Below are 14897 nucleotides of genomic sequence, written 5' to 3'. Positions count from 1 at the left end.
TGTCAGGGTCGTAGCTACCCCGGCAAGAACAACGAGCTTTTTGAGAAACGGTCACGAACGGCTCTTAACGTTTTGGTTAGGTGGGGACGAAAAGAGGGCCGCCTCATTTACCACATGGGACTAACGTTAGCCGCAGACAGACAGAGCAACCCGACCATCCCATCCATCAATGGAATGGTCCTTTGGCACCCATGCAACCAGGGACTTCGGCACACCGCTAGAAAAAAAAAAAAGGCAATGGCAACAACAGCACTATGCATGCATGCACTGATCGGCCACAATGACTCAGATCAGGTTGGAATAGGCCAGGTTGGGCACAATAGGCAAGCCATTTGCTGCTGATGCAAGGCAAGGCAAAGGCAAAGGCAAGGCATCAAACAGGAACAGGTGTTCAAGCTGACGTACTGTTCTGCTTCCCCTGCATGAGACAGCTGTCACGCAGAAACAAGGTCAAGTAAGGCAAGGTGAGACAAGGCAGGGCTGCTAATGAATTACATATCGTGCGCCCAATCATGCCCAGTCTGGATCATTTCTTCCGACGCATTATCTCTACTCTCTTTTCTTGGGGGCCAATTGGCAAAGACAAAGAGTCGCTGTCCTTCAAGATGATCCGCTCGTCTTCTGGGCCTGTGCTGCTGATGCCGGACCGTTGTCGATGAGCTCTTCATACGAAAGCGGCTTCCTCGTTAGGTGCCCGTCTGCTATGCCGCGCTGCCACCTCTCATAGCCCTTCTTCGACACCACCGGGGTCGTCCACATGCCATCCCGTCGGAACGTGTTGCAAAGGTCAACGACCGTGTCGACCGGGAAGCGGGGGAATATCTCGGCGAGCTCATCCCGGAACGTCTCGGCGTCGTGCGCCAGCACCCAGTCCATGCCCTTGCCCAGCGCTATGCAGAATCGCTCCTGCACGTCTAACACGGCGGGCGTGATGGTGTCTGTCTCTCGGTAGTATACGCTCCAAGGGATCTCCTCTCCTGTGCTCACCGTCTCCATCGCGATGGCGAGGCGTTCCGGGTGGCGCGCCACTAGCGCTCGCGCAGAGAGGTTGTCGACTAGCAGGAAGTCTCCCATGCCGCCTGCGAAGAGGGAACCCAGCATGGCGCCATCAAGATCCTGGATAAACTCGACTGCCTTGGGGTCAATGCCGTTCTCCCGGAGCAGCATCTTGAAGAACAGCCCGACGCTGGCACCGTTGCTACCCTTCATCAAGACAGTTCGTCCAATTGTGTCGGCTAGCTTGAACCCCTCGCCTTCTCTCCGACGCCCAACAAGTGCAAGAGGGGCACGGTTCGCGACCTGCGCAAACGCTGTGTAGTTCTTCACGCGACCATAGTACATGGACGGCACCCAGACGCCTCCGAGAGCAGCAGCTGCCGTTCCGTCTGCGAGCTCGTTCAGCACGCGGTCCCAAGGCGAAGGGACCGAGACGGTGACCTCGAGGCCCTGTTCTGCGAAGAAGCCATGCCGCTGTGCGATGTATTCTGGCAGGTAGTTGAGGCTGTGGCCAGTGGCCGAGACGTGGAAACGCTCAATCTTGTGGCCGTTCATGGTCCGCTGACAATAAACAAAGAGATTGTGTTACGTTTGAGATAAAACAAAACAGCCGCACACACAGCGGTGAACTTGGGGTCGTCAAAGTGATCATCTTTGCGATAGTCTTGAAGAAATGTATCAGCACATTCTAAGTAGCACGAACCTGTCGGGAATCTCCTTTGTTTAGTCAGAGTTGAAGCGATCTTGCCAGACCAGATACTAGGTATGAGGCTGTAAGTTGGTGGAGATGCAGATCGGACACAACCGAAGGGCGCCTAGGGGTTGTCCGCATCCTTCGGCTATTTACACCACATCTGATTGGTATGTGATAAGGTATGAGACCACCAACACGGGCTCAGCGCATCCAGACTCAAGAACGCCTTCTTTGAGACCCGCCTGTGGGCTTATTACTCTTGTATTGTTGTAATAGACACGAATATTCCCAAGTTATCGAGCACCAGTGGCGCTGTCATATCATTCTTTTTATCTAAAGCAAAGTCATCTACGCCTACGAGTCATGTGAGGAGGACCGGTCCGACAACACGTGCGAGCTCGGCTTAAGTCGTGTGCTAATGCGATTACACTTCATCTCTCAATTCCTCTTAGTTACTGTATGAAACGCAAGGGGATATGGCACATAGGAGAATGCTCATTTACAGAGATTTCTTCGACGCTGATAAGGTAATAAACATGGTAGTCAACGTGGTAATCAACATAATGATGAGCTTGGTCGTGAGCATGGTAAATATCGCTTGGTATTGTTTCTTATAGCGATGCTTCAAAAATCCATACTAGTGAAATCAACATGTTGAATATCCGGCCACTCTGCTGCTAGACTGAGAGATTCGCCAAATCTAAAACTATCCGTTGCTAGGATGGCCAGGGGGTCTGCAGCAACAGTCGTTTCGCCCGGAAACAACGGCGGCAGCTGCTCTTGTAAGCTCTGTAGCTGTTTCTCAAACTGCATTCTGCTTTGTCTCATTTCCTCGGCATTTGCTGTAATGAGCCAGTCGATTGTTGCTGAGGACAGAGTCTCGAATGCATCTCGACATCCAGCCGCGCCAGCCCATCGTTCCGAAAGAGCCGACAAGGTCGATGCGCACGACTGCAATATCGATATACTCTCCTTTGTCTCTGTGAGTTGTAGGTCTGAGTGCTGCCACAATCCATATAGCACTGTGAGCCCGGCCATGAAGAGGTGGTGCACCCACTTCCACATTATATCAATTTTCCGCGCCCTGTGTAGCACTTTAATGCTGGATATAACCTTCAGCGCAGCCTCAAAAGACACCCGCAACGCCTCGGATGAAGGCTGTGATATCACAGGATTGGGTCTGTGCAGCAAAAGGAGAGAATTGTTGAATATAGCCTCCCAGTAAGCCTGACTGGCAAATATAGACGATGGATGGGCACTGCTAGGTGGCGGGATACTTGTATACCATTCTTGCAGACGACATTGGATGTCACGCAACCACACAGCATAGTCTGGCTTTGGCCAAGCAATCAAGGGGTTTCGGGAGTTGTTGTATAGGACATGCTTGATCTCAGACTCGTATTGGGCCAATATTATCAGGTGATTGTGGCCTCTTCTGGCATGAATATCAAAGTCGCTTGGGCTATGTCGAGAATTGCTAATATGTACGGCTGGCAGATCCACGTTGTTACCATCCGGAATGCCGAACGGGCGGCCGAGAGTGATACAAAGAAGACGGTCGAACAGATACGTTGAATACCACAATCGCCGCCGTTGGTCGAGTAGATCCGGGTCTAAGTGAAGCTTGTGTTCTTCGGTTTCCCAGTGCAGACCAAGATCGACCGCCAATCGGAGAGCTGTGCCAGTTAGTAGCCATAAACTGCCTTTCGACGGACAAAGAGCAATGTACTGGCAAAGTAGCAGAATGGCTCTGAGGGTCTCAACACGGCTCCGGGAGTACACAAACACCTTGTCGATCTCACTGATAGCTGAATGAAAGCAGTCCTCACTCTGAGGGGGTCGACCGCCGGATGGATGATGGACATTATATAGCGCGATGGCAAATATCATATATGCCGTAAACGAATCTTGGGAAATAGCGTCCTGCGTTGGCGACTGTTGATTACTGTGGCTTCCGTATGCACCTTCAAGAGCCTTCTCAACTTGCGATCGCTCAATTACAGGGAAGTGAGGTGTCTGATATTGAAAGTATACATCAACAAGGTGCTCGGCGGCTTGTCGCGGCGGCAACGATGCTTGGTATACTGGAGTCGAAGTGCCTGACGGGTGCTGTTGAGTCGATACAGGCAATTGACCTCCTGGTAGAGATGACGGCAAACTCTCCACGTGTATTGCCGCCATTACAAGTCTTGCAAGCGCAATACCGCTGCTTACTCCAAAGAAGCGTGGCTGGTTGGTGGGTTCGTTTATCACTCGGCCCAAGGTACTGGTCATCCAGTATTCTGAATTAGCTGGCGATGTTGTATTGTCTTCATCTTGAACGGTGTTCTTTGGAGTCCGGGCTCGTAGCTCATCATTTTCTTTGGTCAACTTGTCAATTTGAGACTCGAGACTCGATACGTAATCACGAGGGATCTTGAGAACTGTAAGCAACTTCTGCAGAGTTTATTACATCGGGTAATTAATGTTATTACCTCTGCCTGTTTCCCAGCGTGATACACCAGACACGCAACCTTTGCTTCTTCGCAATTGGAACATCGCGGTGACTTGAGATCGCACTGGCGATACTGGTCAGCCTACAACTTCTCAACCATAGAGATATACGGGTAATAAACGGCAATCATTAATCGTTTATTACTTTTTGCTTCCTGCGACGACATCTAAATACACGATCCCGTTAGCTTTGCACAAATGATAGGATTGAAAATACTACGGACCTCTGACATGCAGTGCCACCTCTCGCCAATCTTGCTGTTGCTCGCGGTGTAGCAGGTTCCATGGGATTCTTTTCGCAAGTGTCTATATCGGAATGTTGCGAAATTGAAAGAATCGGAAGGCGAAGACCGATCGTAATCAATAGCGTTTACTACCCAATTCACCGAGACTATTACCCATTATACCCGAGGAAGTCCTTGTTGGTGTAGCACCGCGCTAATTTCGCCTTAGTCCGATGAATTCCACCCGTATCTGACATTACCTACGAAACAGTATTATCTAAAGGCTTTTAGACTAGATTACAAGTAGCTAGCAGTTCTTCAAATCGTTAAGCACGAGTCAAGTCCTCAGACTTGCATGATTATTTTCGGCAGATAAGGCCGCGAACCATCGAACGATCGGAAATCTCCTAAATCTCATCTAGCAAAGAAGAGGTTAACATCCAATACCATGCATCATGGCTGATGACCAAAGAATCATTTTCGCTAGCAGTATGCCTTTATCATACAAGCCATGCTAGATAAAATGCAGGATTTGATAAGCCTCTTTTCGCCGATTTAAAGAGAAAAGGGTCTCTTGTGACAGAGACGCTGCGACTCCTCTTTAAACACTCTATGATTCAAGCAGACATTAGAACGTTCCTTGCAGGCCTCTATTATGGAAGATACAAAGGCATCCACGATGGTTGACACGAAGACCACTCCGGACTCAATCAATGAGCCGGCTTCCGAGGGCAATACCATTTACATCGACCCGGCGAAAGAGAAAGCTGCTTTACGCAAGTTCGATAAGTACTTACTACCTGTAGCACTGGTGTTCTTGGTTATGTCATCTCTTGATCGAAGCAACGTGAGTATCGTGTCCTAGCTTTGCTACTATCTACAGGAGGTGCTCATAATTCGACAGATTGGAAATGCTCGAGTCTTCGGACTAGATGAAGATCTTGGTCTTCACGGAGGTCAATTCGGTAACATCAATACCGTGTTTTTTGTCACCTTCATTGTCTTCGAGACTCCTTGGGTCATGGCCGTCAACCGTTTCGGACCAAATAGGGCTCTTGGCACAGCTTTAGTGCTCTGGAGCATGGTCACTCTAGGTACCGGATTCATTCAGACTTATGGGCAGGCACTTGCCACCCGTATCCTCCTAGGAGCTTGTGAGGCTGGTGTTTCTCCTGGATTTGCGTTCCTGTTTGCGACAATATACCCACGAAGCTCCACTGCCAAGCGTATCATGATGGGTAACCTTGCAAATACGCTGGCGGGGGCCTTCGGCGGCTTGTTCGCGTACGGAGTTCAACAAATGGGGACGCGACGGGGCCTTCATGCGTGGAGATGGCTGTTCATCATCGAAGGGTGCGGTACTCTCTTCATTGGCGGGCTTTGCTGGTTTTTCTTGCCTCGATCACCTGAAAATGCATGGTTTTTGACGGAGGAAGACAAGGAAGTCATGCGGCTAAGGAAACAGAAGAACGCCACTTTCAGGGGAGAAGAAGAGTTCAGGTCCAAATATGTCAAGATGGCTTTCAAGGACCCATTTATCTATGTGATGGGTGCCGGGTTCTTCTTCTCATCTGTCGCTATCACGGGCTTCAATGTCTTTTTGCCTACCATTATCAAAGGTCTTGGGTGAGTGATCTGTGATCTTCAAATCTTCGTCTTACTCATGTCATGCGAGATAAACTTACTAATTCTTTTCGTAGATACACTTCTCTCCGAGTTAACTATATGACGATCCCAGTCTATGTTGTCGGTGCGATTTCATTGATCATTCAATCATATTTCTCAGACAAGTTCCAACAACGAGCTCTCTTTCTTGTCGGCTCTGCAGTCCCCGTCGTGACCGGATATCTCATCTGCGTTGGCACCTCGAGTGGTGCCGCTGGATACGTTGCTATGTTTATTCTCTCGCTGGGTATGTCTAGCACGGAGTCCGGAAATCTCTGTCCACATGATAGTGTAACTAATATGGTCTTCAATTAGGTATCTATTCGATATCTACGATTATCGTGACTTGGGTAGCCACCAACTTAGTGCCAGATCAAAAGCGCTCGGTAGCCCTCCCAGTGTTCTACTCAATTGGCAATCTCTCTGGATTGGTCTCATCGCAGCTATATCCGACCCAGACTGGCCCCCGTTATATCATCGGTAATTCTGTGTCTGCTGGATTGGAGTGTGTTGCTGCAAGCTTCTTTATTGCGGGGTGGTTCCTCCTAAGGAGACGGAATATGAAGAAAGAGAAGCTCATTGCTGAAGGTGTGACGACCAATGGCTTGGAAGGTGACAGAGCTCTAGGCTTTAAATATGGTTTGTAAGGGCTGTCGTGTTGCAACATGTCTATTGCTAGAGGTTTACCTGTTAGCGGTACAGCTTGATGTACTCGTCAACTTTACATATGTGGTCCTGAAGACATCAATCCCTTGAGACTTTATAGTATACATCCATCTGGTTTCCTCGTGCTTTTGGTTTTCACCCATTCCAAAGCTGTAACCGTCTTTCTATCAATGCTACGCGGACTCAGATCCCATGAAAGCGTCATTAAATCTAGAATCGGTCGTCTTGTGACCCTCATGAGCCGGTACAGATGTGACAGCAGGAGCCATAACCTTCATTTTACGATTTTTTCCTGTCTCGGAGGGAGCTATCCGAGCTTGTAATCGCAACCAGAACCTTGAGTGGTCCTTGAGCCAATCTGTGTAGATCTGAGCCGACAGTCCTGCATGTTGCTTTACGTCACTCACCGTTGAACTTGTACGAGACTTCTACAGGGATGGGAACCCAGGTGAAAAGCGCTGCTATCTGGCCGAAGCCCCACTGATTATCCTCAAAGTCGTCGCCTGCGACATTTCGGAGCTCATTTCTCTGTTGCCAGAGTATGACCAAGCCCCAAAGCAAACCTAATAGTTAAGATTCAGTCTTTTTGGATAGATAATCAGATTATGGTGTAACAAACCGATGAGTGAAAGGATCGTTAATAGGCTCCAGAGAATTGTCAATACAAGTAGCGGCTTCTTCATACTCGGTCTCTTCTCAAACTTGGGGTAGACGGTTGTGACACTCTGTGTGAGAAAAGAAAAGGCACACAGTCCTGCTACAACGAAAACGACAGACTTATGATATGGAACCGGCGTTATTTTTTTGAAGGCTGGCGAGCTTACACAGCCTTTGCTAGCTTGTAGGTAGTCGCTCTCGGCGCTTCCAGTAAGCCTGCTCTGTGACAAGGCGGCAGTCGCTAGGGCAAACCCCAGCAGGAATTGGAAGAACCGCTGCCACCATCTCGCAATTGGGTGGACAAGACAGAAGAAGATAATAAGAAGGGAGTTAAGTTGGACGAACATGAGAATTTGCATTTCGGCAATCTCAAAAATAGTTGGTTCCTGACCCATGCGGACCAATGTAGCCACGGCTGACGCGAAAATGAGGAAGCCATTTGACTCCCAGAAAACAATCTGGATGTCACTACTAGATTCAATAACGTCTCGCACTCCTAGTCGTGAGCCCCATGGTAGTTTCGGGGCAACAAGATGAAGCGTGCGGAATATTGGCCCGAAGATGAGTGTTAAAACAACCTGAAAGGTGTAGGCGTACATCATCTAGAAAGCGGACCTCTTGTCAGCCATCGTCGGTATTTACATGCCGATTGAATCTTGCTTACTCCTATGCCGGACAGATCTGGATTGCCTGTTCCATAAGTAAGGAGACATAGGTTTGGACATTGCTCGACTCCTTGTGTGATATCCAAGTCGTGTGCAGCCACGAAGTTGAAGAAATCTTGAATGCTTGTAAAATTGCAGCTCAGTAGGTCATTGGAAGCCACTGAGCTAGACGACATTGTGATGGCTGCTAACGTAACAATAGACAGCTCTCTAACGTTCAAGGTAAAAATAAGGGTGAAGTCTGGTAATGTCACTCAGATGTGAGACTTTGTGTTGTCTTCAGTGTGACCTAGTTAGAATTTATCCTTCTCGCGCAACCCATGATTTATACTAGATGACACCACCGAACACGGGGTCTGAAGCAAACGACATACAAAACTTCTATGTCATGAGCTCCAGTTTCTAATTTTGGTTCGGGTGTCTCAGCAAGGGTCGTGGTGCAGGAAGCTCGCAATGGTCGTCAAAACAGGTGGTGCTGAGTTGGGGGCTAAGAAGACTAAACAGCACAGCCCCATCTCATTTGACCCCAAATGTAAAATTCGAAGATCAAAGAATCTTACGGCAATGGTGACTTTGAGTCTTAAAACCTATAGTACCATGTTCTACGATCATTGACCAAGTCTCGCAACGACGGTGTCGGTAGTCGATCGGCTTCAGCTTAGAGATAAGTTCCCGGTTAATAAACTGAGCACATAGACTGATATAATGACGTATCGCACTGTGGACTTGCTGAGTTCAAGAGAATGAATATATATGAACTGGGTGTAGCTAGAATAGAACGTATAATGATTGCTAAAGCGGGCAGCAGAGTACTAGTGCGAACTGTAGTAACTAAAAAGTTGTAAAGAGTGGGGACGATATCGATATATGTCATTCGAAAGTTGAGATTCTCGTGTCATTGAAATCAAATCTTATGTCTTGCTTCCTATGCTGAGCACGGGCAAGCACCATATGAAGGATCGTAGGATGCGCCGATGTGATATGGGCTAGCATATGCCGTGTTCACCTCCGAGAGCATCTGAGAGTAGGCTTTTGAAAAGAGAGTAGGATGTCAGTTATGTGACTCAGGTAAGGCAGGATTGAAACAAGCGCATCTACTTACTTGTGATGTTTACAGCGACGTTATATAAGCCAGTGCCTTCTTGCGTTTTAAGAGTCACTTCTCCGTCGAGCCAATAATACTCATTGTGCCAGTGGTTCGCCAGGTTGGTGAACCAAGTGTAGCCGTAGTCAGTCCCACCTGTAGCGTTATAGCATACACCAGATGGATCATTGCAGAACGGAGCTGGATGATCGCGGTATTGCATTCCTCCTCCACCCGCAACGAACTTGAATGTTCCCGAGGCAGCAATTGAGAGGTCTGTTGTTGGACCAGCACGTCTAGACTTATTGTGAGCGTACCTCGGTCTGTGTCCTACATTCTGAATTGACTTACTGCCAATACTCAACTTCCCATCGGAGCAAGACATAACCAGTTCCTCGTAAAGTCACATAATCCGTATTGTGGAAGAGAAGGTATGTACCAGCTATCACAGATGAGTTGTTGATTTTTAGGAGATGTTCACGTCTTCTCTGGGTAAACTAACTCAAGTAACCTGGCTGCCATGCAACCCAAGTCCCGGCAACTTCAGAAACGCCAGTTTCAGCACGGTGAGTGAGTTTGGTCGCTCTGGTACCAAGACGAAAGTCTCCAGTAGGTCCAGCTAAGGTGGATACCACAAGTGAAAAGATAGCTGAGAGTTTTGTCAAATAATTGAGCTTCATGATTGCACTGAATGTTTCTTGTTTGTGATAATACTTTTTGAACAGTTAGTAAGACTTGTATTAGCAATGAAGGATCGAGTAAGGAGTTTCTTATATAGGTAAAATAGATTTATCATAATGGCTGACAACGATGAGGTCAAAAATCTGTACAAAATGCCAACGCTGATCATCTGCACCCCGGAACGCCACCTGATTCCTAATGCACTCCAGGCATGTCAAATTGCTCTCATGCTAGCCTAGTCTGAACTTTATTCACGTCTGCTTCTTTCGCAATACTTTCGCATGTCATTTCGTCGTGTCTACGGTTTTCTCTCCGGACAATAGTCCGATGAACTGAGCCAGAGCCCTTGGGCAAATGAGCTGCCCGAGAATTTAGGGTTTCAATCGATAATCGATGTTCCAGCGGTCACAGGCGCCGGTGTTCAAATTAGATATGTTATGCATCCGCGCCAATCAAGTCTAATTCATTATTCGAGGCCGTTCAGGGATATCACGTTTTGAGTTAAGACCAGAATCGGCGCCGCGTTCCCCGACATTTTGGAGAAACATAGGGAGAGGGGCTCTTTTATGTAGCTGTAAACCAGTGCAACGCTAACACTCGTTGTAACCATCTACGATCTTTCACGCCGAGACCTGCCCCGGATTTCCAGGAACATGTCAGACCACCTCACGATCTAAAAGTTCTGTGGGGTATAATGCGGGGTGTCATGATCCTTGGTTACGGCTGTGCAGCATTGAGTTGGCCTTCTCTCGCACTCTTTACTTCTAGAACACAACAGGCGTGGCGTGTTGGTAAGAGTGGTGTTAAAACTGCTTGTCTTTCAATGTCCGCCCAATGTTCCGACTCCAAAGTCTCTCGGTCCAACTCCCGGGACTTGCTATTGTTTCCTGGCATCTTCCAGAACATGCATAAATTACTGCCATCATGGTGGCATTGTCCTATTTGCCTTGCAGCGACCTGCGATCCAACGGTGTTTCGAATAAGTCACCATGCATCTATCAAAGACTTTGTCGTTCCTGGTGGTCGCGCTGTGTCTGGGCAGATGCCAAGCTCAGACTCAAAACAGCAGTTCGAACACAACATGCACTCCCAGACTGGTCACCTATCCAGTCCCATCGGGAGTGTCTACCGATAGCACATACAGTGTGCGCGTTCGGTCACCTGGTCTTCCGTGGCAGACATTAGGGACGTACCAAGCAACTGTGGAGATGATCAATACTACAACCGGAAGCGCCATCTCGTACAGCTCCGGCATGGCTTACTTCGACTTCTCTGGGACGGTCGACATTTCTGTACAGTATCTGCCAGGTTCTGTCAACATCGCCGAGGTTCGTCCATACTCATATGGAATCATTCCTAAGCCGAGTGGCAACAACACATATGAGTTCACGCTATCAAAGCCCGGAAACGTTGTCTTTCAGGTCAACGGAGACATTTTTCATGTACTCAATCTCTTTAGCAACAAAGTCGAGACAAATGTTCCTAATGACAACGATCCAAATGTGATCTATTTCGGGCCCGGTTTGCATAAAGTTGACGGTGGCGTACTTTATGTGAACTCCTCTCAGACACTCTATCTTGCTGGCGGCGCTGCGCTACAAGCATCGGTGGTTTTCCGGAATGTCAGCAGGGGAGCAATTCGAGGAAGAGGCATCTTGTATAAGCCGTCAGCCAACGCAATCGACGTTGAGTATAGTAGTGACATCACCATCGAAGGAGTGACTGTGTTGAACACAAAATACACCAGCTTTCTTGTTGCCCAGAGTACAGGAATTACGATAAGTAATGTGCGGGCATTCTCGGCAACTAGCTATGGTGATGGCATTGACTTATACTCGACCACGCATTCCCTCATTGAGAATGTATTCCTACGCACGAGTGATGATTGCATTGCTATCTACAACCATCGCAATGACTGGTACGGCGATTCAGTCAACATTACGATCAAAGATTCGTCATTATGGGCTGACGTCGCACACCCTATCAATCTGGCAACTCACGGAAATGCCGAAGATCCGGAGACTCTGTCAGATCTGACAATCAGTAACATCGATATTTTAGACCACCGTGAGCCTCAGGTGCTATATCAAGGTTGCATTGCCATTAATCCTGGAGACGAAAACATCGTCAAAGACGTTCTGATCGAAGATATTAGAGTCGAAAACTTCCGGATTGGTCAATTAGTCAACATGCGCATCATGTATAATCCTAAATGGAATGCAGCGCCGGGAAAGCTAATATCAAATGTTACAATCCGAAACTTGGACTATAAGGGGAGTCATGCAAGCCCATCCATTCTGGTTGGATACGACGAGATAAGGCGTATCGAGTACATCACGTTCCAAAACCTGACCATCAATGGCCAAGCTATCTACGACACGATGAAGAAGCCGTCTTGGTATCTAACTAGCGACATTGTGCCTATGTTTGTGAATGAACATGTCACAAATTTGACATTTTTGCCATAAGTAATGGCCAAATTAGGTAGATAACGTGCAAGAAAGGGCTAATAATGCAGAGTATTGTAAAATAAGGGTGTATGAAGGCCTTATGTTTGCCATCGACCTGTCTGCTGTATCTGATTGACCGCTGCTTCCATTTGTTGAATAACAACTCGATGGCCCTGATGTCGAATGAACTCCGGCAGCTTGCAGTACGTATACTTGACAAAGGTAACCACGAAGTAGTAGCAGTACAAGGCAAGTAGTGCGTCAGGGCTTCCAAGCCCATATGCTACTGCAAACTTCCTCGGAAGCCACTGGGCTGTAAGAATGCGCACAAAAGGCAAGCCCCATGCTAAGTACCACGGCAGCCCTTTCGGATACAATATAGCATTTCCTAATTTCTCTGCATCCTCAGTGACTTCTAATTCATTCATATTATGCTCCCAATACTCGTCAAACTCAGCCAGTGTTCTTGGCCACATCTCCATAGGCATCCTGAGGCTTGTGCCATACGCGGCGAACTCCTGGCAGAGTTGTTCCTTTTCAGAATCTGGAATCATGTCATAGAAAGTTTCGTGCACCTTCAGAAACCCCACAAAGAGAGTTGCCGCTGTCCAGCGATGCAGTTCCGGATCATCCGCATCGTATTCTGCGCTCTTGACGAAAGAGTGCTGCCCATGGATCACGGAAGTAATCGTCTTTTTCTGCTCATCAGTCCCGTATAGAACAGCAGTCATGTATGCTTTGGTTCTCCGCAGACGTCTGAGGGGCTGCTGTGCGAATTGAGAGTGCCGGAAACTGCCTGCTGCTAGCTTTGGATTTGCGAATTGCATGAGGATGGCGAAGGCGCCGGCAAGAAACGAGATCGGGTCACGGTTCATGGCTTGCAGAAGGGTCATCTGCTCGCCAGCACCGTGCTTTCCGTCGCCTTTGCAGCTAGCTGTGTATCTGCTGACTGTCGCATACTCATGGATTGATTTCATGATCCTAGAGGAAAGTGGAAGTGAAGAGAGCTAAGGGGCGGAATGATGGGTTCAACACGTCACTTTGCAGTGCAGCTAGTGCATTAAAATCTAGGTAGCACCGTAGCACCTAGAGACAGGCGGCAACCATGCGCGATGTGGGGAACCAGGCAGTGGCGGCTATTAGTCGATAGATTCTGCTGTCTTCGCGTGACGGCATATTCCTTCCAAGATCTATTTCGACTCCTCGCAGGATAATATGTGGCTTCTTCCGCGCTGATTACTATCTGTCCCGCTGGTGTTACTCGCCCGTTGTATCAGAGCAGATCGCTGCTACATGTGTTCGATATAATCAATAAGACTAGAGCTATCCTGATCATTGTTGGGATAAATCGACTTTGCTCCACCAAAACTCACACTCAGCTCTGCCCCAGGTATCATCAACAAACTCAGCAGTTACGCCGATGTCGCCACCAATTAGCTCTTCGTTCCCCCGGCCAAAGATCATGGCCTTTGGTGATTCACAGTCATATGGTTCCCAACGCACGCGGTTCGGGTACGGGCCGCTAACAGCATTGGGATCACCCTTCGTAATAAAACTCGTAATATATGCGTTGATGGTGCCCGCAAGCTTTTTTTGAGCCGGGGACCTTTTGCAGACCGCAGGGTCACATGCCTCGTAAGCCATGTTATCTGCATGACGCGCGCCGTCCTCGATTGAAGTTATCAAAGCCCAATGGTACAGATACACTGGATCAGATTGAGCTGCTGAAGAAAGCTCTGCCGTCTGTCTCACCGGCGCGACGTACGCATAATGACCATAAGCAGCCTCTATGCGTTTGTACTGATCTCCAAGACCTGGGCGGTTTTCTTTATATTTGGAGTCTCGGAACGCTGCTGGGTCGGGATAGAGCCGGTCAATAGTCGCCAAATCAGATTCTGATAACAGGGGAAGTAGCTCTCGAAAGAACTGGACAAATTCAGATGAGGTTCGCATCGCCTTGTTCACGTATAGGGAACCCTCATTGCCATTGAAGCCCGTCATAATGGGGACCTTGTGCCACCTCCCCGACGTCCATGTTTCTAAAGGCGGTCTTGGTATGATATCGCCATCAATGACAGGCTGGAAGGCCCATTTGAGCGAAGGATTGTATTTGTCGAAAACCGTTGTCTGTGCAGCTTTAATGACGTCTGTGGACTGCTTGCGCAGGAAAGGAAATATCTCATCCTCACGAAGATCTTCAGGGCAGCCTGCTTCGCGGATAAAATCCCTAAATTGTGCCTCATGAACCTCCGCGTTGAAGGGTCGAACAGCACGAGATGTTGGAGCTCCTGATTCCAAGATTACCCTGTGGAAGAGCGGTGCAACTTTATCCTTATAGTTCATCAGGTGGTGACCAATCTGCTGACGTCAGATTATTGTATAATGATAGTGATCCAAAAAGATTTACCGAATGCGCCCCTGCTGACAGGCCGATCAACGTCACATTTCCTGGATCACCTCCAAATGTTGTAATATTTTCATGAACCCATTCCAAAAGTAAAATCTGGTCTCGTAGACCAAGGTTGAGGATGCCCTCCTTTGAACTAAGTGTTGATGGCAGAAATCCTAGAGCTCCTATTCTATAGTTGAAAGACACAGCAACGAAAGGCTCTGCTGAATGTG

The 14897-nt window shown here is 48.1% G+C and overlaps 2 protein-coding genes across 2 annotated transcripts; one reads left to right on the top strand and one right to left on the bottom strand.

Moving 5' to 3' along the window:
• Window positions 1–600: 600 nt before the first annotated feature.
• On the bottom strand, window positions 601–1551 carry UCRPA7_6779 (putative abc-type nitrate sulfonate bicarbonate transport periplasmic component protein; the record flags this gene model as incomplete). Its single annotated transcript, XM_007919315.1, has 1 exon — window positions 601–1551. The coding sequence occupies one exon, from the start codon at window positions 1549–1551 to the stop codon at window positions 601–603; it is 951 nt and encodes a 316-aa protein (XP_007917506.1).
• A 3535-nt stretch (window positions 1552–5086) lies between these two features.
• On the top strand, window positions 5087–6828 carry UCRPA7_6778 (putative high-affinity nicotinic acid transporter protein; the record flags this gene model as incomplete). The annotated part of the gene is made up of 5 exons (XM_007919314.1): window positions 5087–5254; window positions 5312–6033; window positions 6108–6319; window positions 6427–6711; window positions 6767–6828. The coding sequence occupies 5 exons, from the start codon at window positions 5087–5089 to the stop codon at window positions 6826–6828; spliced, it is 1449 nt and encodes a 482-aa protein (XP_007917505.1).
• Window positions 6829–14897: the final 8069 nt, after the last annotated feature.

The sequence above is a fragment of the Phaeoacremonium minimum genome (genome assembly GCF_000392275.1).
Source record: "Phaeoacremonium minimum UCRPA7 unplaced genomic scaffold PA7_03_scaffold_496, whole genome shotgun sequence".
NCBI lineage: Eukaryota > Fungi > Ascomycota > Sordariomycetes > Togniniales > Togniniaceae > Phaeoacremonium > Phaeoacremonium minimum.
Note: the sequence above shows the minus strand (reverse complement) of the source record. Positions and strands in the feature narration are given on the sequence as shown.